At 37.7% G+C, this 24019-nt stretch overlaps 1 protein-coding gene across 4 annotated transcripts in view; it reads left to right on the top strand.

Moving 5' to 3' along the window:
• Positions 1 to 617: 617 nt before the first annotated feature.
• LOC106881728 (solute carrier organic anion transporter family member 3A1) overlaps positions 618 to 24019 on the top strand; it is a 57494-nt gene continuing 34092 nt past the window's right edge. The window contains exons 1-7 of one of the 4 annotated variants that reach the window (XM_089350662.1): positions 618 to 965; positions 13028 to 13158; positions 15392 to 15695; positions 17740 to 17952; positions 18728 to 18814; positions 21355 to 21507; positions 23820 to 23984. In XM_089350662.1, coding sequence (XP_089206788.1) covers positions 15566 to 15695; positions 17740 to 17952; positions 18728 to 18814; positions 21355 to 21507; positions 23820 to 23984 — 748 coding nt within the window. In that variant the 5' untranslated portion in view covers positions 618 to 965; positions 13028 to 13158; positions 15392 to 15565. The remainder of the gene's footprint in view (positions 966 to 13027; positions 13159 to 15391; positions 15696 to 17739; positions 17953 to 18727; positions 18815 to 21354; positions 21508 to 23819; positions 23985 to 24019) is intronic. The other 3 variants (XM_089350659.1, XM_089350660.1, XM_089350661.1) reach the window with 3 other exon arrangements.

The following is a 24019-nucleotide window of genomic DNA, read 5'->3' as shown; positions in this document are numbered from 1 at the left end:
GAAAACTCTAGTTTATCCAGATTGTCGCTGAGGCGTTTGTTTGTTTATATGTACGTACGTACGTATATATGTATGTATGTACGTATGTATGTATGTATGTATGTATGTATGTATGTAAGTATGTATGTATGTGTTTATGTTGTGTCTTTCCTCCTTCACTATTTGTAGATCAGCGTTGGTTTGTTTACGCCTCTGTAACCTAGTGGTTCAGCAAGAGAAGTCGATGGGATAAGTACTAGACTTAAAAATAATTACTGGGGTTGATTTGTTCGACTAAACCCTTAAAGGCGATGCCCCAGCCTGGCAGCAGTCCAATGAGTAAAACATGTAAAAGATAAAAGATATACAGACTACCACTGGTTTCATGCAAACAGCAGACTCAAATAATTAGGGTTTGTGGTTATTTAACGTTTGTTAGGTCTGGATAGAGAAACAGACATGAATAATTAAGTTATACTGATTATAAAATAAATATTCATCAAAATTGTTGGCGGGGGCGTGAGGAAATCCAACACCTTCAAGTTGAACAAAGATAGATAATGATGGTAATGATGATGATCACCACTACGACGACGATAACTAGGACAATAACGGATGTGTGATCAACGTTGTCCATCACTCCATTTAATTATTTCTATTGATCAAATGCGAATATCTCCAGCTGCTAGTATTTAAATTTTCATACCATACACGCATACACCACACATACACACGCACGCACGCACACATAGATACGTATTTATTGAAAAACCACCACACCTGCAATTCTGTCTCTTGTGAACAGCTTGGGATTATACTCAAAATGTTTATAAACATACCAGACACCAGTTTGTCACACATGACGTTCACTAGTTGATATCTGAGAAACAGTCCATTGTTATTTTACTTTATTTTTATTATACATCCACAAGTGCCAACCACTAGAGAATACAAGCAAAACACATTCACACTGGAATGAAACAACGGTAAGAAATTTGTTTTTGTCTTTCATTTAATCATTAATATCAGTTATTTTATTTACTTATTTTGTTCTTTTTTAACTATACAATCACCAGTCAATCAATATTCAACTATCGATACAAATATATATATATATGAAATTGTTTTGCAAGATTCCTGGTGTGAAAGCGTGTGTTGAAATAGATATTGTTGTATCTCGGGATGGTCATTTTTTCTTTTTTTTTGCCAAATAAACACGTGGACGGAAAGTGTCGCTGAAGAGGTCACAGATGTGTGACGAAAGATTTTCGGACGATGGGCATAAGTTAGAATAAGAACAGTAATAAATGAGTGGAGAACGAATATATAGAACACGTGTTTATTTGGCAAAAAGAAAAAGAACTGACCATCCCGAAATTCAACAATATATATATATATACACATACATATAGGCACAGGCGTGACTGTGTGATAAGAAGCTTGCTTCCCAACCACATGGATTCGGGTTCAGTCCCACTGCGTGACACCGTGGGCAAGTGTTTTCTACTATAGCCTCGGGCCAACCAAAGCCTCGTGAGTGAATTTGGTAGACGGAAACTGGAAGAAGCATCACACATACACACACCCATACACATATATACACATGCATAAACACACAGAGTATGGGCGTACACATTGCTTCATGCATGCACACGCACATATACATACACACGCACACACACACATACACACGCATTAGATTCCTACACACACGTACCTGCCAGATCACTGTTGTTCGCTTTGCCACCCACACCTTAAGCCCATCTCTTCCACTTCCGATGATTTCAACATTTGGTGATCACCTAACAGAGATATGCTTGTTCTTTATTATTTATATTTTTCTAACCTCATCTATCCGTTCCGTAGTAGAGCGTAGGTACGAAACGTTAAAGTTCTCCTCCAGTTTCCCTTAGCGTCAGCCTAATACATCGAGTTTATTTACTTTTTTTATCCTGTTTTCATGATTTTTCTTCAAATTTTTATACCAAACACACACATACACATATATAAATGTAAATATGCTTATGTATGTATAAATGTGCATATTTGTTTGTATGTGTATGTATCACCATATATATGTGTTTTTCTGTGTATTAATATATATGTATATCTTTATATATGTGCATCTGCATATATATTTTCTTATATACATATATATACATGTGTGTGTGTATACTTATGTATGTATGTATGTATGATTGTATGTATGTATGTATGTATGTATGAATTTGATAACTGATGAAGAATTAGGAACCTTATATGTCAGTCTTCCGTCTGTTTATGCCCTCAATATACGTTATATATTTTTTACTGGTCGTTTGTGTATTTACAATACATTCTTTCATGTAAGTATGTATGCCTGTATGTATGTGCATATGTGTATGTCAGTGTGTGTGTGTGTGTGTGTGTGTGTGTGTGTGTGATATTCTATTTGAACAAAACGCAGATTATGACTTCGAATTTTCAACAAAAACTCATGAGAGAGTTTGTCAGGGCAGTAAACTACAGAAGGTACTGTCGCCTTGAATTTCTGTTTAGTTAGATATTTAAAATGTACTGCTATATTAAAACCTTTTCAGTTAATGTTAGTAGTTGCTTTCAAATTAATTTTAAAACGTTTACGTCAAATACACACACACACACACACATACATACATATTATGCATACATGTGTGTGTGTGTGTGTATAAGCTAAATTTAGATTCAGTAGAGTATATAATACCACTTGCTTAAATATTGTGCCTGTAACGGTGTGAACTTGCTAGCCACCTTATCATTACGTTATTAATATCATTAATAAAGGTAATAATACATCTTTATACATACATACATACATACATACATACATACATATAATATTATATTCATGCTCGTTCATACATTACAGAAAGGAGGAAGAAAGATTATTTTGATAGACTGGACATATTTGTTTATTCAGATGATTGCACTTATACTTCGTATTCAGGCAACTAAGTAAAGGCTGGACTATTCATAAGAGACACTGGAAGTTAGTCTTTCAATTTGCATCTAGTTAGCCCCAGTACAAAGACGGAATCTAATTGTATGAAAGAAAATGTCAATCATATACTCTCCTGACAAACCTTCTTGTACTAAAATCAAGCATTATTGTTATATATATATAACAATGAAACGTATTTCATCCTATTCTCAGAGAATTCTCGTTTATCGTTGCAAACATCGGCAAAAACATACCTTTAGTTCCTATAAGTGGTTTCTACCATTCTATAAAATTCGACCTTTGACTGTCTTCTTACATTTCACTTCCACTAAATATATCTACTTCGATGCCTTTAAGCATTATTCCTATTCACATATCGTTCTATAGCTCTCCACTATTAGTTTTTTGCTAATTTCTTTCTTTCTCCTCCTTCTCTTTCTATAAACTACTTTTGACGTTATATCTACTGAAGGTTTAAAAAATAAACTTGCTAGCGTTCCCTTCATCATATATGCAGTCATCACATTCTGTTAAAATGTCTTACTGGTGTGTTTGGTTTCTTTCTTTTCCTGATGAGAATATTGCATTGTTTTTCACCATTTTATTCCTTCTGGAATAATACCAATGTTTTATTCAAAACATATGTCGGAAGTAAAAAGATTTGAATAACACCTGCGTTTAACTTCATTTATTTATTTATCTATATTATACAAAAACATTTCAGCTAAACCTGGAGTTTCTACATTTATAAGTAGGCTGTTACATCCTTGGTATTAGTGTGAATTTTGGCCACCCTGGTAACTATTTATTTTTTTTTTCTGTGTTATTTGCAAACATTGAAAAAATACACATACATTTATATACACTTCAACCAGGTTTCCATATAACCAGCTAATAAAATAGTTACCACGTATAGAGTTATTTGATATAAATGCATCTCTTCAGGATATACCCATTCCCCCAAGGAAGGTTTTCCTTAAGCAACTCATCAGTAAGACAAACTCCTTTATTAACCGTATTAGATGGCTCACCTTTTTCTTCGATAATGAAGGCATTAAACAGCCCTCTAACGATCCAGCTTCTGAATTCAAAAAAATTGTTTAAATCTAAAAACAATCCTCCACCTAACCCAAGATTGAAACAGTTTGAAGACGATCTCTAGTCTATCGTGAGGAATGTGAAATTCCACCGTTCACTCTTAAGGAATAAACATCTGCGGTATCTTCACAATATCACTAAAGAAATTCATAGCATGGATGGGATACTGGTTTAATCGGATAAAACAGGCAACTTATACAGGCTTACCAAGGATTACTACTTAGAATTGCTTAGAAAAGAAATACAAAAGAATTATAGGATTACCGGTAAAAGGGCAATCAAGAAAGGCAACCTTGAGGCTAAGAGAATTATGCAGAAATATGACTTACAGACGAAACCAGAACCCCTTGATCCTAAACAACCTGGTTTTATTTTAAAAGATCACAAACAAGTTTTTTTTAATGACCCAACCTTACGACTTATTTGTCCTTCTAGCTCCGACATCGGTGTACTTAGCAAAAATATTCTAAATAAATATATTCCTACCTTAGTTAAAAAATTAAAACCTAATTTATGGTCTAATTCGTTCCAAGTGGTCGACTGGTTTAATTCTATTAATAACAAGAAGTGCACAAAGTTTATCCAGTTTGATATTCCGAGTTTCTATTCCTCTATAACCTAATCGTACTCAACAAGGCACTCTGGCTCGCTCACAACAAAGCAGGTCTTACCAGGGATGAAATTAATGTCGTGTTTGCCGCCAGAAAATCTATTATTAAATTCGATAACAAGCTGTGGGTCCGGAAAGATACACCCGACAGTTTTGATGTCACGATGGGAAGTTCTGGTTCAGCACAAATCGCTGATTTCGTCGGTATATATATATATATCCTTTATGAAATGGCTGACCAATTCCCAAACATCAATGGAGGTCTATATCGTGATGATTGTCTACTCTACCTTCAAAATGCTTCTAACCAAAAATTACAAAGGATTAAGAATAGCTTAGTTAGATTTTTTTGTCTGCTTGGTAACAGTGAAATGTATTTCATCCTATTCTCAGAGAATCCTCTTGTAAACACGTTTATAGAACGCGTTTATCGTTGCAAACATCGGCAAAAACATACCTTTAGTTCTTATGAGTGATTTCTACCATTCTATAAAATTCGACCTTTGACTGTCTTCTTACATTTCACTTCCACTAAATATATTTACTTCCATGCCTTTAAGCATTATTCTTATTCACCTATCGCTTTATATTTCTCCACTATTAGTTTTCTGCTAATTTCTTTCTTTCTCCTCCTTCTCTTTCTATAAATTGCCTTTGACGTAATATCTACTAACGGTTTAAAAACAAAAAAACTTGCTAGCATTCCCTTCATCATATACGCAGTCATCACATTCTGTTAAAATGTCTTATTGATGTGTTTGGTTTCTTTCTTTCCCTGATGAGAAGATTGCATTGTTTTACATCATTTTATTCCTTCTGGAATAATAATAATAATAGTACATGGAACAAATAGGGGCTGCAATAAGGGTGGAGTAGTTGCAGAAAACAGCACTACTTGGAACAGCTCGAATATTCCGGATGGTGCTCGAAAAATAAGGGATGTTACCTTAGTTCACCGATAGTGAACAGCTGACACTGTATTACATCTCCAGCGTTAGAAGCTGTGAAAAGACAAAATAATAATAATAATAGTAATAATGATAACAATAATGGTTTCAAATTTTGCCTCAAGGGCAGCCATTTGGGGGGAGGGGATGAGTCGATTATATCGACCCCAGTGTTCAACTGGTACGTATTTTGTCGACTCCGAAAGGATGAAGAGTAAAGTCGGCAATAATATTAATAATGATAAAAGGTCAGAAATTTTAAGTGGAGGGTTTGTTAAATACCATCAGCCCCAGTACTTGACTAGTACTTTATTAATATTAACCCAAAAGGATGAATGACAAAGTCGACCTCGACAAGATTGGAGCTCAAAATGCAAAAACCGGAAAAAATGCTACTAAGCATTTTAGTCTGGCGCACTGATCAGCGCGTACCCCACCACAACCTCCACTACAATTACTACTACTACTACTACCACCAAAACCACCACCACCACTACCACCACAAGGAACAGAGTCCTGTCTACACCCATATGGTGCATGCTGTGCAACCTCCTCAGTTCTGAGCCCGCCAGGCGACACGCTGTAGCCACAACAGTCTGTACATCCCCTGCCACTACCAGCCAGGGATTTTTCATCCTGGTTAGCACACCTGCCTTATTCTTTTCTGAAGGCACAAACACTACCTGTAGTTTCAAGCCAAATTCACTGGCCAGCTCTCTGAGGATTCCTAACCGCCGCTTCACTATCATTTCCGCGCCTCCCTTGTGTGGACTCTTCTTTGATTGCTGATCAGTGATGCTACCCACCAGCACTTCCGTCCTCAGGGACTCCCGACAGGAACCATCCACTCTCCCACTTCTGCCTTCACCACAGCTTCAGCTCAAAACCAGAGGTCAATTTGAAACCTCAAACAAAGATATATTTAGCAAGCTTGTTATTTCGCACCTTGTTGATCCCGACTGAAGACATTCCAACAGTGACCACTCCATGTTTTTCTCGTGACGTATTTGATTCCGATACTATATTATCTAAGGTGTCCTTTTTCATGTCAGTTTAGACGCTGAGAGAGATTTGTCTACTACTTTTAGCAGATAAGTAGACTACGTAGAGGCGAAGCACTCCTATTGACGATGTAGACAAATTTGCAGGCTTCGGTATTGGGTGTTCCCACGTTTTAATTCATACTTATTCATTCATGTAACCTAAAATACACAAAATTACCATCAAATTGCTCGTTCTTCCCTCTTTCTGTATCAGTTAATTTAGTTTTCTCACTCCCTCCCCGTCTTACACACACACACACACACACGCACACACACACACGTACACTTATGTATGTATATATATGTCTATGTTTATATCTATCTATCTATCTATCTATCAATTTACCTATATATTTATGCACATACGTAAATAGATAAAAACCGCATACATTAACAAATACGTGTGTATGTTTGTTTGCACAGGCGCCGGTGTATGCGTGCATATGTACATGTTTGTCTGTGCCAATGTTAGCTCACTTATACATTGAAGCATATACGATCTTTTATCTTTCTCTTAAGTTGTTTCAGTCGTTAGGCTGCGCCCATACTGGAGCACCGCCTCAGAAAATCTTAGTCGAACGAATCGATCCCGGTACTTATTTTTTAAAGCCTGGTGCTATCGGTCTCTTTTGCCGAATTGTTACGGGGACGTAAACACGAATACCGGTTGTCAAGTGGTGGGGAGTGGGGAACAACGACAGACACAAAGATATACACACCCCACACACTCACACATATCATCATTATAAATCATAAATCCGAAAGAGAAACGCACTCTAATTTATAGAGCAGTAGAGTATTTAGAGAATGTTAGTTATGGCCGGTTCATAGGTTTACACAAGGTTTCGCGTTCACAAAGCGTTTAGCTTTACACACGTCTCGTCAGACCCTAATGACTGGTGGCCTATAACTGTCGAGTGCGCTTTTCTTGGGAGGCGAGTTCCTGTTTTTCTTCCGCTTGCTTCATCCCCTTCCGCAGTATTTGTCTCTAGTGAGGGCGATCACTTGCGACCTCTTCCCATCTCAGGACGTCCAGATCAAGCGATTTCTGTAAGAGGGATATGAAGTTGCTTGATCTGGACGTCCTGAGATGAGAGGAGGTGGCAAATCATCGCCCACACTAGAGACAAATACTGCGAAAGGGGATGAAACTAGCAGAAGAAAACCAGGAACTCGCCACCAAAGAAAAGCACACTCGACGGAAAGAAAAACCAGTAGCACCGGCAGAGAGGTCCTTCAAATGCAGTCGCTGTATGCGTGACTGCCATTGTCGTGTGGTCCTGTACAGCCACACCAGACACTGCACCACTTTTAGCAGCTGACACGATTTCTTCGGGCGCAGATCCATGCCCTCTCGGAACCGACAGATGACTACTACTACTACTACTAATAATAATAATAATAATAATAATAATAATAATAATAATAATAACAATAATAATAATAACAATAATAACAATAATATATATATATATATATATATATATATATATATATATATATATATATATATATATATATATATATATATATATATATATATATATTAGGGAAAATGGAATTCACGAGACTCTTAATTAATCACTACGATCGTTTCGACTGATCGTACATCGGTCCTCGGTGATGAATTTCTGTACAAATAGCTGTGGTGCATCGTTCGGTGAGGATGTGCCTGATCAGGTGGCTTGTCAAAAGGTACCTCATTCTTTAATCTCCGTTTTGCTTATTTCAATTAAATAAATTTCGGTATTTGCCTGCTGCTGCTGGCACACAGGAGTCTGTACTCAAATTCAAAATTATTACTTTATATATATATATGTGTGTATATATATATATATTGCCCTAACTCTTCGAAACGCTTAGTTTTAGAATGGTGGCAACTGATGAAAGAAATGTTCTCTATGTGGCCTGTGTGTTTTCTGTACTCTGTTTATCATTTTGTCCACGTGTTTTTGCAACATCCTGTACCCAGATATGCATCTATATATACATGCAGATGTAGGTATGTACATACATGTACGTATATATATACTCATATATTATTTGTATTATACACACATATATATATATATATATATATATATATATATATATATATATAGCTAGAAGGCACTTGCCCAAGGTGTTATGTAGTGGAACTGAGCCCGGAACCATGTGGTTGGGAAGTAAGCTTCTTTCCACAAAGCCACGCCTGCGCCTGTGTATGTATATATTTATATATATAAGCTTTAATTTGTAGCACCTTTATTTTAAACACTACTACTACTACTACTACTACTACTACTACTACTACTACTACTACTACTACTACAGTAATGCTTTTTATGACACCTGAGAAGAAGGATTCTTCCTCAAACGAGAAGGGGCTGTTCTTGTTCTTGTTCTTCTTCCCAACAGTTTCCGTCTATCAAATTTCACCGAAAATGTTACAGTTGGCCCAAAGTTAGTAGGACTGAATCTGGAGCTACATAGTAGTGAATCGAACATTTTTTTTTTTTTTTATCAAGTATAAAATATTCTGAATTCTATTCCGTTTTTCTTTTAAAAATAGATAGTGCTTAGCGAATTGTTTCGTGTGTTAATCTGAATAGAATACCTTTCTAAATTACAATTTGTATATTTCAATAATGGGTTCAAATTTTGGCACAAGTCCAGAAATTTTAAGGAAAGGGGTAAGTCGATATTATCGATCTCAGTGCTCGACTGGTACTTATTTTATAGACCTCGAAAAAATAGAAGGCGATGTCTACCTCCACGGAACTTGAACTTAGACTATAAATCCAGAAGAAATACTGCTATGCATTTCGTCCTTCGTTGCTAACGATTCTGCTAGCTCGCCGCCCTTTCGCTTACCTTAATAATATAGATGACAAGATATTAAGAATGTTGTTAGGCAAACTTTGATCATTCAAAACAATGCTTAAAGATATTCCATTCGTGACCACCACATCCTGCATTTGCAGGCGCATGTCAGACTGTGTCCTTTTGCTTTTAATTGTCAAATGTGTCCTCTTGCTTTTGAAACGGTAAGGAGTTATGTACGAGAGTTTTACCTTCTATTTCTAGGAGATTGACCGTTTACACAGTATCTCTTTCGTTCGCCCGAGGTATGTGACACTCAACTGTTGAAGAAGGTGACTGGAAACGACAACTATTGTTACTATAGTTAGTAATGCTGTACAGGCTTTGGAGTAACAGAAACGGTAGAGCCCCAGACCTGTTAAGTAATGTGCCGTCTGAAGCTTGTAATTCTTTTTAGTTCTTTAGTTATTTTAATCATTATAGCTAAGTATATGTACTACAGTCAGGCTCTTTGTTTTATTTTCATTTGTGTATTACACATATTCCTTTTGCTTATTCGTTTATTTGATTAAATAGCAGAAATATCCGGCGTTGCCCGGGTTAAAGTCAGTAATGAAATTTAAAAACACCGTCTAGATTATGCAGGTGTCAACTGCTAGTAGCTGAGATACCAACTTTGTACATTAATAACTCTCCAAGCCATGCCAGCAGGAACATAGACGTTAAGCGAAATGGTTAAAGAAAATTTTCAACTTATATATGTATATAAAATAGATACGCGTAATTCAAAAACACGTTTTGTGTAGCTTATTTAGAAACCAAAAAACAGGTACAAATTATAAACAACGAAAGGCGGATTTTGGCGATTCATTTGACAGAGGTAGTAGAGAGCCAATCCGATGATAAACCTGACCTTGGATCTTGAAAGTTTGCATGAATCTTGGCTCAGTTAAATCTCTTGTGGCGCCAAATGATGTCATCTGCAGTGCAGCGTTGTATTGTCTAATTTTGTTTTGAAAATGCTTGGAATCTTGGTGAATTGATAACAACAGTTTCTTCAATGGGTCTGGAGGTTGGCGGATTGCAGGGTGTTTAACCTTTCCAGCACTACAGTGCAGTGCAGGTGTCTCTCCAGGCCACTTCCTTGCTTTACAATGTATGCACTCAGTTGTCATTGCACCAATGGAAACTCTAGTGTCATCTGCATAATGAACTGCTGGATCATAATCGAAAGCTGCTTCATAGAAGTTGCTTCTTTGAGCTGTTGAAACTGCTCTTCGTTCTGCAGTGGAGATTCCTATTCCTTGTCAGCTGTGCCTACCTCTATTCCTCACTTTGAGATGCTCAGGATTTTGTAGGGCACAGTTTATTCGTTTCTTGGTATGCTTCCCTTTCTGCAGCTGTCTCTCTTTCCCAGGACAGATATGTTATACACGTATACAGAAATACACGGGTGCAGATGATTGTAAACAATGAGTAACCAAGAATTCAGTGGAAATGGGCTTGATTAAATCAGTGAACAGAGTATTCACCTGGTGGTGTATCTGTAGGGGGTCAAAAAGGAAGATGCAACAGACATAACGAAATATTTGAAAATATTTCTGTTAATACAAAGACAATGTAGATTGTAGTTGTATGCTGTCAACTTAATGTGACAGTCCCCTGAAGGGAATAATACTACTGTTGGTTAGACCTAGGAAGCTGCACCGCTTCCTGTCGGCCTTGATACATTTCCTGTGTCCTTATGTTTACAAGGGGGAGACAAGCACCTCCACCCAGCTAAGCCTGCATCCAGAGACATGTTTCTGAGTCTTTGCTCGTCATCAGTCTGGAGTAGCATGACTTGCTAGTCGAAGATGCCCGTCAAGCTCTTGTAAACATATAATAATTCTAGTGAAATACATTCATAAGGACACAGGAAATGTGTCAAGGCCGACAGGAAGCGGTGCAGCTTCCTAGGTCTAACCAACAGTAGTATTATTCTCTTCATGGGACTGTCACATTAAGTTGACAGCATACAACTACTTCATCGTATCACTACTGCATAAATCTCTCTGAGAGATTTAGAAATGTATTATTTCTAAACAATGTAGATCGTGTACTAGAAGTATTGGAACAAGGAATGAAAGCTACCGCAGCTGAATGTCTATTCTATGTGCGGAAATAGGTGGCAGGTTAGCGGAATCGTTTGTTTATCGAACAAATATGCTTCACGCTATATCTTCTGGCTCTCTACGTTCTGAGTTCAAATACCGCCATGGTCAGCTTTGCCTTTCATCCTTTCAGGATTGATAAAATAACTACCGGTCAAGTACTGTGGTCGATGTAATCAACTAACCTTCGGCCACTAAAATTACTGGCTTTGTACCAAAATCAAAAAGAATATCAAGAACAGGTTGAAAACCGCACCCAGAGTGATATATTCATCAGACGTTTGAAAACAAAGACAATCTCCTTCACAAAATAAAACTGAAACTGTATCCGAATTTCGATTGTATGTACAGTAAAAAATGCATAGAAAAACTTTGTGACAAAATTTGTGGTTAAATGTATCGTATACATCATGGTACATTTATCACACACAACTGGGTATTTAGGATCGTAGCTTTTGATATGTAGAAGCTATTCGACTGTGAAAAATTATTCACACTAGAAATTCAGGTTTTTATCAAATGAGTGAAAGCCATTACTGGTAGGTTGGGAGAAAGTACTGTAACCTGAACTCAACGAAAATGTTTCGTTGCAGATAAAAAGCAGGATGAGTTCCGCAAAAACTCATTTGCCACGGATCACAGAAATATAATGATACTGATATTGAACTTCATGTCATCACTCCTGACATACACAATGAATTTTTAGAAGTTACTGTCCTATGTGATCTGGATTAATTGTGACTATAAATCTCCTTAGTTTAGACTGCCTATTTCACATTTGATGCTTCAGTTGACAAAATGCAAAAGAGCAATCAATTTCTGCTGCTGAAAATTATAGACAGTCAAAAGTATAGAGCAGTCTGAACAGTCTAACGATGTTCTCAGAAACTTAACCAGTGAAGGGAACAAAATCACTGACCACATGTATAGACACTGTTGAATTTTCTGTAGAAGTAGCTCAGAGCAGAGTATCCTACGTTGAAATATGGAAGCACAGTAAATATTTGGCACTTGCATTCAAAGACGTCTGCTAGTCAGTCACAGAAATTCAGTATGATCGAATGAGCAAGAGAAACTACCGGTGTTTGTTTTCACTCGTCACCACGACAAACTTTAGAGTAGGAGCAAACAGCAACGATTATTTCATTCACTCTGGATCACTTCTCCAATTCGTTTCAAGGAAAACAGACACAATTTGTTTTGAAACTCACAGATGCTGATTTTCGAAACAAATTTTGAAACTGAGTTTCAGTCTGTTGTGAATATACAACTAACGTTCACGTACAGCGTTAGTTGTATATTCACAACAGACTGAAGTAGATCAGGGTAAAATCTCTGAACATTTCAAATGTCTTTTGTATGTGTTATTTCAAATAATTTTCTCCGACTTATCTTCTTTCCTATAACTTGCATTATTTTTTATATTTTTCCAAAAGAAACAGCTGGATATGAAGATTGCAAGTGAGATCAGTCATTTACTCTCATCAAAACCAGCACGCAGAAAATGCTGCCTTCCGTTGGACGAAGAAGAGCCTTTTTTTCACTCATGTGCGAGTATGGTGGTTAAGTATATATCTTTTATATCTTTATATCTTTTACTTGTTTCAGTCGTTGAACTGTGGCCATGCTGAGGAACCTTCTTGAAGTGCTTAGTCAAACAAATCAACCTCAATATTTATCTTTCTTTTAAGTCCTATAATATTCTATAGTGCGGAGGCGCAATGGCCTAGTGGTTAGGGCAGCGGACTCGCGGTCATAGGATCGTGGTTTCGATTCCCAGACCGGGCGTTGTGAGTGTTTATTGAGCGAAAACACCTAAAGCTCCACGAGGCTCCGGCAGGGGATGGTGACGAACCCTGCTGTACTCTTTCACCACAACTTTCTCTCACTCTTACTTCCTGTTACTGTTGTGTCTGTAATTTAAAGAAAGGGTCAGCCTTGTCACACTGTGTCACACTGAATATCCCTGAGAGCTACGTTAAGGGTACACGTGTCTGTGGAGTGCTCAGTCACTTGCACGTTAATTTCACGAGCAGGCTGTTCCGTTGATCGGATCAACTGGAACCCTCGACGTCGTAAGCGACGGAGCGCCAACAACAACAACATTCTATAGCTCTCTTTATTGTCGGACCGATAGATCACGGGGACGGAAAAAAACTAAGATCGGTTGTCAAGCGTTGGTTGGGAGGAACACAACACATACACACATGCCTTTTTTCTTTCAGTTTCCATCAACAAAATTTATTCACAAGGCTTTGGTCGGCCGGCTATAGTAGAAAACACTTACCTAAGGTACCATGCAATGGAATTGAGCCCAGAACCATATATATATATATATATATATATATATATATATACACATTAATGATATTTTATATAAGCTTATGGTGATAACCGTGCAATGACTAAGGAAAATTGTCTAATAAAAGAGCATATAAGCCCTCGACAAAAAAAAAGGAAGGTTTTCCTATCCTTGTGGGACTCGAACCCACATCTCTTTGTTAACGCGAATAAGTGTGTTACCTTTACACCAGCGAATTAGCCTTCCTGTTTCTGTCAAAGTTAAGAACTATATTAATTTGTATTTGTTTATGCAAACAAACTTTCTATATGCTTTCTGTGCGAATGTTGTTTTTTTTTGTTATATATATATATATGGCGAACAATCTTTACTACAAAGTATTGTTGCTGAACATCTCACGTGAGATTTAAAAATAGTAATTCTCTAATTTATAGATCAGTGACTAGTTATCACTTTGAAAACTATATATTTCGAACGGGAATTTGGCAGCGCCACCTCTAGCCGAACAATTATTCTGTGCTGATGAAGGGAAATAACATGGAAATCGTGATACACAGATATTGTCTTGAGCTGAGTGGGGGTGCTAGGTTCCCTTGTTCGAAAATATAAGGACACAGATCGTGTCGTATAGCCAGCTGGAGATGATGTCTGCTGGGGCTAAATAACAGCAACATTCGTCCTAACCAGGACTGCCATGTTATGTTGGCAAACAATCTTTACTACAAGGCTGTATTTGTTTGAACTGGCCCTGTTGTGCCTTTTTACTATTATGTACATTTGTTTTTGCTTCATAGGACTCCTTTTCTCCTTGCATACATGTTTGTAAATATCCGATATTTTGCTTGATATTTTTTTAAATAATCAGACGTTCTGTGATTTCTAACTTTTCTTTGTAATTATTGCCGGTCCTGGACCGTTCCTTGCTTGCCCTTGTGTTTATAACCCTTGTGTTCAAATTGCTATTCGTATTTTCATGTGTGCTTAGCGCCCTGCAATCCCTGGCTACTTTGACCGACTTGCAGTCTTGTGGAAGGTATCTGTAGTAGTGCAGTCGAACTGCTTCGCTCCAACGTAGTAACACACTAGCGCTGCGTTCCTCTGCCCTTTAGAAGCTAGCGGCGGAAGAATACGATGACTTCCGCCCACCACGGCTGGCGCTAAAATTCAAGTGAGAAAAGTCAGTAGATGCCTAGAAGCTGGAAGGTTAAATAACGCGAAAGTCCTGAGATATTATCAATGTTATATAGTGTTTTCAGCGGTCAGCGTACCAACAAACAAATAAACAAACCGACTTTGCTTTTTATAAGGAGATAATATATATATATATACATACATACATACATACATACATACATACATACATACATACATACATACAGACAGACAGACAGTTGCATACACATACTCTCTGTAAAGTATTCTTCATTCATTTCTTCGTTTGACCTTCTATTCATTCTTTCATTTATTTATTTATTTTTTTTTTTTTTTTATCTTCCAGGTTTTCACTTCCTTCCTCGGTCTGAATTCTTTGCTTTTACTTTCGGTGAACATATATACAGCATCACAAATTACAACTTTAGAAAAGCACTTCAATTTACGAAGTTCGCATATTGGTTTTCTTTTCATCGCTAATCAAATTGGATCTATCCTATCCCTAGCAGTGTTTATATACATGTCTAAAGACTTACACCGACCAACATTTTTAGCGTTCAGTGGCATCTTTTCCGGAATTGGATTTTTAATATGCGCTCTGCCATATTTCATTACGCCTGTTCCAAAACATAACTCCAAGCATAGCACAAGTAAGTATAATAGTAATGATGATGATGATGATGACGTGATTTCTGTTACTAATTAGAGGATGCAAGCTTGGTTTATTTGGTTCTTTCTTGAAAAATTCATTCATTTCCAAGTGTTAAATCTATATCAACTTTAGACGAAACATTCACATCCACTGGGCAGTAAAGCTATACAATAGTGCATGCCTTTTGTTCCTTGTGCTTGTAAATAATATAAGTTCTTATGTTTGCACGAGATTGTTATTTTTATTAGAAGGTTTTGTGTAGATGAAACTATTCCGGTTCTAGTATTCCTTTCGATATAACCGTCAGAGCAATCCTTCCAACAGATAATATTGTACACAGTTTCGGCAATAATGTCATGTTTCAAAGGTGGTGAGCTGGCAGAAACATTAGCACGCCGGGCGAAATGCTTAGCAGTATTTCGTCTGCCGTTACGTTCTGAGTTCAAATTCCGCCGAGGTCAGCCCCTTGTGGGCAATGAAGAAATAAGAAACGTTAACACGCCGGGCGAAATGCTTAGCGGTATTTCGTCTCCCGCTACATTCTGAGTTCAAATTCCGCCGAGATCGACTTTGCCTTTCATCCTTTCGGGGTCGATAAATTAAGGACCAGTTGCGTACTGGGGTCGATCTAATTGGCTGGCCTCCTCCTCCAAAATTTCGGGCCTTGTGCCTAGAGTAGAAAAGAATAATGTCATGTCTTACTAGAAGGTAAAATCTTGCGAACGTTTTCTTTCTTTTCTTTTTCTTCTTTTTCGGTGGTGCTGTTGGGACATTACTGATGGTGTAGGAGATATCTTTCACACTCTAATCGTCCAATCGAAGTTTTTTAATACAACGTGATGTTTTGGAGTCATCCATAATTTTTGGTCTGGTATTTAGTAGCTATTCTCCTCTTGCTGATTAGCAAAAGCACATCCTTCGACATGAAGTGTATTCAATATTACTATTATTCTAAACCGGCGAGCTGGCAGAAACATTAGTACGCCGGGCGAAACGCTTAGCGGTATTTCGTCTGTCTTCGTGTTCTGAGTTCGAATTCCGCCGAGGTCGACTTTGCCTTTCATCCTTTCGGAGGGTCGATAAATTAAATACCAGTTACGTACTGGGATCGATCTAATCAGCTGGCCCTCTCCCCTAAAATTTCGGGCCTTGTGCCTAGAGTAGAAATGAATATTACTATTATTCTCAAGTTTATCGGATAAATACCCATGCAGAGCTTTCTGTTGTTATGACGAGTGTTTCTCCTCCAAATTTTTGTTCAACGTTCTGATTTGTCGAGTGCTTCTCTAATTTTGGTTTAAGTACTTTAATCCGGTTAGTTAATTTATCACACCCAGAGTACCTACTCAGAAGTTCGTCACATACCTTCAAGATGTTTTATTTACTTTGAGTACATATGTAATTAACTCATTTCTTCCTTTATTGTTCCATGAATGTTTTCTGTGTATTTCAGTTAAAGGCTGTTTGAACTGACCTTATATATCTCTGACTCCGTTCTTTCTTCTAACATAGAGCCTGTTAGTGTTATTTCCGATACGAAAGCTGTCAGGGATGATTAATACTTTTCTAGTCGTGATGTGTTATATTCATATGACTTGTTTCGTATAGTCGACAATCATTCCTATTCTGTGAAAATGTTGTGACCAGTTTTAACTGTCTCTTGGTGTCAGAAATATTACTTGAATATAGCTAGAGATAATCGACAAAAATAGTTCGAATAACATTACTTTTTCTCTCATCTGCTAATCCTTAGGTTTATGTTATGTTTATACCTTGTTTAAGAGCGAGGTTACACATTAGGATCAGCAGTTGAAGTTGTGTGTATGAATACAAAAACACATGCAGGAATACATGTATACAGGCATATAGGTATGTATGTGTGTGTGTGTGTGTGTGTGTGTGTGTGTGTGTGTGTGTGTGTGTGTGTGTGTGTGTGTGTGTGTGCGTGTGTGCGTGCGCGTGTGTGTTAGTGAACGAATGAACGAACGAGTGAATGAATGAATTATGTATATATTGCCTCTTTTTTTTTCTTTTTTTTTCAGATCTTATTTCAACTCTGTCCTCTACACTAAACAACTCTCGTGTTCCCTGTAGTCATGAATACGATCAACAATCAAAACATGCCAATATAGCGGGCTATTACATCATGTTGGCTGCAATGATATTCATTGGCATATGTAGGGGACCTACAGAACCAATATCAACCGTACATATTGATGACAATGTGCCTCCTGTTTCCTTCAGTTGTTACATGAGTGAGTTTAATGCCTTATTGTATCTGTAATTACTTTTGACTATGTCCAACAAAATGTGGAGGCGCGTGGCTTAGTGGTTAGGGTGTCAGCACCATGATCGTAAGGTTGTGGTTTCGATTCCTGGACCGAGCGACGCGTTGTGTTCTTGAGCAAAACACTTCATTTCATGTTGCTTCAGTCCACTCAGCTGGCAAAAATGAGTAACGCTGCGATGGACTGGCGTCCCGTCCAGCTGGGGATACATACGCCATTGAAACCGAGAAACCGGGCCCATGAGCCTGGCTAGGCTTTAAAAGGGCGCATTTATTTATTTATTTATGTCCAACAAAATACATTGCAATCTATAGTGAGAAATAAGGTGGTGAGCTGGCAGAATCGTAAGCACGCTGGACAAAATGCTTAGCGATATTTTGTCCGGCTTTACGTTCTGAATTCAAATTCCACTGAGGTCGACTTTGCCTTTCATCCTTTCGAGGTCGATAAAATAAGTACCAGTTGCGCATTGGGGTCGACGTAATCGACTTTTATCCCCTCCACCGAAATTGCTGACCTTGAATTCGTATCCTTCCATATTAGACAACTTTAAATCCATTCTATGTCGATAAACTAAGTAATGGTCAAATACTAGGAATCGATCAAATCATCTCCCAATACTTGACTGGTAGTTGATTCCAGTACAACCACCAAACTCTTTGTTGTAGACATGTTGTTTTCATTCTTCATTAAATCGATATTTTAAACTGTATATCTTGTCTTTTTATGTTTACTTTTCTAGGCATAGCAGGTCCGTTATCAGTCGTTAGTTCATCATTAGTATCCATCCTAGGAAGTTTTGTAAGCAGAGTGTATATTACCTTGCAAGGTAAGTATACAAATATACATTTTAAAGTATCTACACTAGGCCTGATCAGAATTTCTCAGAAAATTATTGAAGAAGGATTTTTTTTTTTTTTGGCACTCCGTCGCTTACGACGTCGAGGGTTCCAGTTGATCCGATCAACGGAACAGCCTGCTCGTGAAACTAACGTGCAAGTGGCTGAACCATCCACAGACACGTGTACCCTTAACGTAGTTCTCGGGGATATTCAGCGTGACACAGCGTGACAAGGCTGACCCTTTGAATTACAGGCACAACAGAAACAGGAAGTAAGAGTGAGAGAAAGTTGTGGTGAAAGAGTACAGCAAGGTTCACCACCATCCCCTGCCGGAGCCTCGTGGAGCTTTAGGTGTTTTCGCTCAATAAACACTCACAATGCTCGGTCTGGGAATCGAAACCGTGATCCTATGACCGCGAGTCCGCTGCCCTAACCACTGGGCCATTGCGCCTCCACTGAAGAAAGATAACTGTGCATGAAACAGTATTCTCATGATACTGATGCCCGTAATAGTTCACCACATCTCAAAGCTGTTTCGTCTCGCTCAATGAAATAGCTATGAAGACATGATTATAATAGCTAAGAGATTTATGCATGCCTGATGTACAATATATCGAACATAAAGAAAAACACGATCAATATCCTCGTAGACATGACTGGAGATTCGTTTTGAGATCACATCTAAATATCCATAACTCATCAACATAGTTGCATAGTTAGTACTGAACTCATTGAAGTTGGTAATATTGATTTCAAGTTTTGGCACGAGGCTAGCAATTTTGGGGGAGGGGGAAATCGATTACATCGACCCCAGTGATATCTATTTTATCGATCCCAAAAGGATGAAAAGCAAAGTCGATATCGGTGAAATTTGAACGCAGAACGTTAAGTCGGATGAAATACTGCCAAGCATTTTGTCCGGCGTGCTAACGGTTCAGCCAGCTTGCTGTCCTAATTGAAGTCGGTAATATTCCTCTCTACTATAGGCACGAGGCCTGAAATTTCGGGGCATGGAGTAAGTCGATTACATCAACCCCAGAGCTCAACTGGTACTTACTTTTTCGACCCCGAAAGGCTGAAAGGCAAAGTCGATCGCGGCTGAATTTGAACATAGACCAGAAAGATGGACGAAATGTCGCTAAGCATTTTGCATGGCGAGATAACGATTCCGCCAGCTAGCCGCCTTGAAGTTGCTACTATTAGAAACTATTTCTGTCCTACGTTTCTGATCTTCATACTCTGCTCAGTGGTAAAACTTTAATCAATAGTAAACAGTCTTGTTACAAATATTACACTTATTTAACATATATAACAGTTTTCGGTTAAAATCGTCTGACAGTGTCTAAATGAAATATCCAGATAATCTGCAATATCCGGGATGATTGGTCATCAAAGATTTTAAATATTTTCTTTCATCTTATCGATCATTTTATCAGCGAATTATATAAATGGTTACCCTGAACATGGATCAACTTTTACTAATTTTCAAAGAGCTCAGAAGCATTTTAATCATTGGTAATCTGCAGCATTAAGCCTAATGGTCGTCATCAAATTTGTTAACATCTGAAAGATTGATAATTTTTCACACGAAACTTTAGTTGCGTATGTCGTTTTACTTTCCTGTCTACAGTTTTGAAGACATCATTAAAAAGGTACATCTGTCTTTTAAAACGTATTTCTCAACATTCATAGCAGTTGAGAGGAAATGACTCGTCCCAGGGGTAGATTCATACTTGTGCTGTGTACATACTTCGTAGCAGCTCACCGACCGCATGCTGTCACATACGATAAAACTTACCGGGCCTTTTTTCTTTGGTTATCCAAGTTATATTAACATCGACATATACCACACATGCGCGCGCGCGTCTGTATGTGGATGGATGTATCCAACAATCTATGTAGCCATCTAAGAATATTTAGTCTGAATATCTAAATTTCCATTACTTAATTGTCCTTTAGATTAATAGGAATGAGTGATATATGTAGTTGTTTTAATTGTGATAGTTTATGAACGTGAGTTCCCTCTTTAGGTCAGTCAGACAATATATACTATGACTCAAGGGGAACATGCAAACAACTTCACAGGTAGGAGAATATAGACTTATATGTATATGTCCTTCAGGATGTAAGGCAAAGTCGACCTCGGCGGAATATTGAACTCAGAACGTAACGGCAGACGAAATACTGCTAAGCATTTCGCCCGGCGTGCTAACGATTCTCCTCGCTCAATGCCTTCGGCAGTCTTAAAAATAATAAACGTAACATTAATTAATAATAATTACTGTATGTATGTATGTATGTATGTATGTATGTATGCATGCATGTATGTATGTATGTATGTATGTATGTATGTGTGTGTGTATGCTTGCGTGTGTGTATGTATGTGTGTGTATATGTGTGTGTGTATATGTGTGTGTGTGTGCGTGTATGCTATGTGCGTATATGTATATGCGTGTGTTGTACATGTGCATGTGGTATGTGCGTATATGGATATGGGCATAATTTGAATATTTCTTTTTATTTTCAGCAACAACGCTTAAACCGAGCGACGCAGAATGGGTTGGAGCCTGGTGGCTTGGTTTCGTCATTTTAGGGATCATGATCATATTCTTCTCACTTCCGTTGATCATATACCCACGCCAGAATCCTTATGAATGCACCAAATCTATCCCACTGAAGGGTAAATAGTTTTACCACTATATAAACTCAACAAGTATGTATACACATATATGTTTATTGTGCACAAGTATGATAATACATGAATACTAAAATACACAAATGCTAATATGTTAGTGTTTAGGGTGTTGTATTCACGATTGCGAAACCGTGGTTTCGATTCCCAGACCAGGCGTTGCATATGTTCTTGAATAAAACACTTCATTTCACATTGCTCTGCGATCATTTTGTCATCTGATATGTGGCACGTTGTACACCTGTATAGGTAATATGGATTTGATGGTGGGAGTGAGCTTATATGAACACAAACATTTGATCGCCATAAACAAATCAACTGTGTGGTAGCTCAGCAACAAATTGCAGAACCCTCGTACGTAGTCTAACGACGGGAGAGTCCATGTTGTACGTGTGTGTGGACGCATAGCCTAGTGGTTAGAGTGTTGCATTCCCGATCGCGATATCGTAATTTCAATTCCTAAACCGGAATTGTATTCTTGAGCAAAAAAAACTTCATCTCACGAGCTCTGCATCACTCTACGACACATGACGTGACGTGTGGTACACAGGACACTTGTTCAGGCAACGTCGATTTGATGGCGGGGGCGGGGGGCGGGGGGGGCGAGCTAATGGACGGCAGTTTCAATTGCTTTACGTCTTTTTTTTTTAAGTTGAATAGCAAAATTGATTGAATATTGCGCTTTGACAGTTCCCTTTCAGATGATCGTAACAACGGTGAAAAAAAATATCAATGTTAATTTATTGATGAATTTGGCAAGTCTAATATCTGTATTATCAGACAATTGCAAAAACTGTTTTAGAAAAATTTTTAATTCTGCAAATATCCGGTACGAATTCTTCATGGTTCAAAACGTTGCTTACTTTTTACTCAATCTGATATATATATATATATATATATATATATATATATATATATATATATATATATATATATATATATATATATTATATGTATGTATGTATGTATGTATGTATGTATGTATGTATGCGCGCGCGCGTGTGTGCGTGCGCGTGTGTGTGTAAGCCATCAAAGAGTCCATAAGTCAGGAAAAACTGCTCTCGTATGTCTGTCAGTGTGTGTGTCTCAATTAAAAGTGAACAGTATTACATATCCAATACGGCCAACCTTACCAATTGGTTTGTCACTAGGTAATAGTCCATTTATGTAACCCTGCACATTTCAGAGTTAGCGTTATAGAATGACGTATGGCAATTGCGTTCTATTGTTGGAGGTAAATAGACACGTCCGGTTTGTGGTTGCTGTGAAGAAAATGATGAAACGAAAGAAAGAAATCCAGAAGAGTATATTTGTTTATCTGGTTTGAGGAGGGAGTGTAGGATATAACATTTCGTCACTTTTGTTCTTTGTAGGTGCATGAGGAAATGAAAATGGAACCTAAAGGTGAACGATTATTTTGCTAAAGTGACGAATGGTTTAACAAGGTGTACAAAAGTTAGAAGAAACGAGGGGAAGAAGGAGAAAGGTCATAAAATTAGACAGAAAGGGAGAAGGTAGAATATTTGGTACAGTACAATTGTTTGAATATAGTGACAAAGGCTAATTAAGGTAGTGAGATGTTTCAGAACAATACTTTCAGAACAATACTTCAAAGACAAACACATATATACAGTTATAATCCTTTCTACTATAGGCACAAGGCCTGAAATTTGGGTGGGAGGATGCTAGTCGATTACATCGACCCCCCAACTCCGGAAGGATGATAGGCAAAGTCAACCTCGACGGAATTTGAACTAAGAACGTAGCAACAGGCGAAATACCGCTAAGCATTTAATCCAGCCTGCTAACAGTTCTGCCTTATATATAGTTATAATGACAGATTAAAGTATTGTGCGGTGAACAGAGGCGGACAGCAAGTTTGATAAGCACAATATCTCAATATTTCAGTGATTAAGAAATGACGTAGTTTGAGGTTGAGTCTCACTGCGCAGCACTTTGGGGGAACTTTGGGGAACTTTTGAATTTAATAGACAAAAATTGTGTTTACATTTTTTCACTTCAAAATATTAAATAATCACTCTCTCTCTCTCTCTCTCTCACACACACACACACACACACACACACACACACACACACACACACACACACACACACACACACACAGATGGAGAACAGATTGAGAGAGAAAGAGATGAAAGTGATAAATGAATGATAGTTGATGGAGTTAGTGTCCATGTGTATCAATATGAATTATTTGAACAGTTTAAATTATGAAATCCGTCAAATTTATTAATGATTTTTTTTTTTCTATTATTTATTTCCACGCTCTTCGCTTTAAGAAAAGTTCAATTCCATTTTTACCCAGTTTCGAAACCCTGTGCTGATGGGTCTAACTTTGAATACTTGCATAATGGCATTGAACGTATGTGGTTCCGTTGCTTTCATCCCTAAATATATAGAGATTCAGTATAACTGGCCCACTTGGAAAACCAATTTATATTTAGGTAAGCTCTCTCTCTCGTGACAAACTTACTACCTT

This window comes from Octopus bimaculoides, chromosome 4 (genome assembly GCF_046866305.1).
Source record: "Octopus bimaculoides isolate indiv1 chromosome 4, ASM4686630v1, whole genome shotgun sequence".
Lineage (NCBI taxonomy): Eukaryota > Metazoa > Mollusca > Cephalopoda > Octopoda > Octopodidae > Octopus > Octopus bimaculoides.
This window is presented reverse-complemented; position numbering and strand designations above follow the sequence as displayed.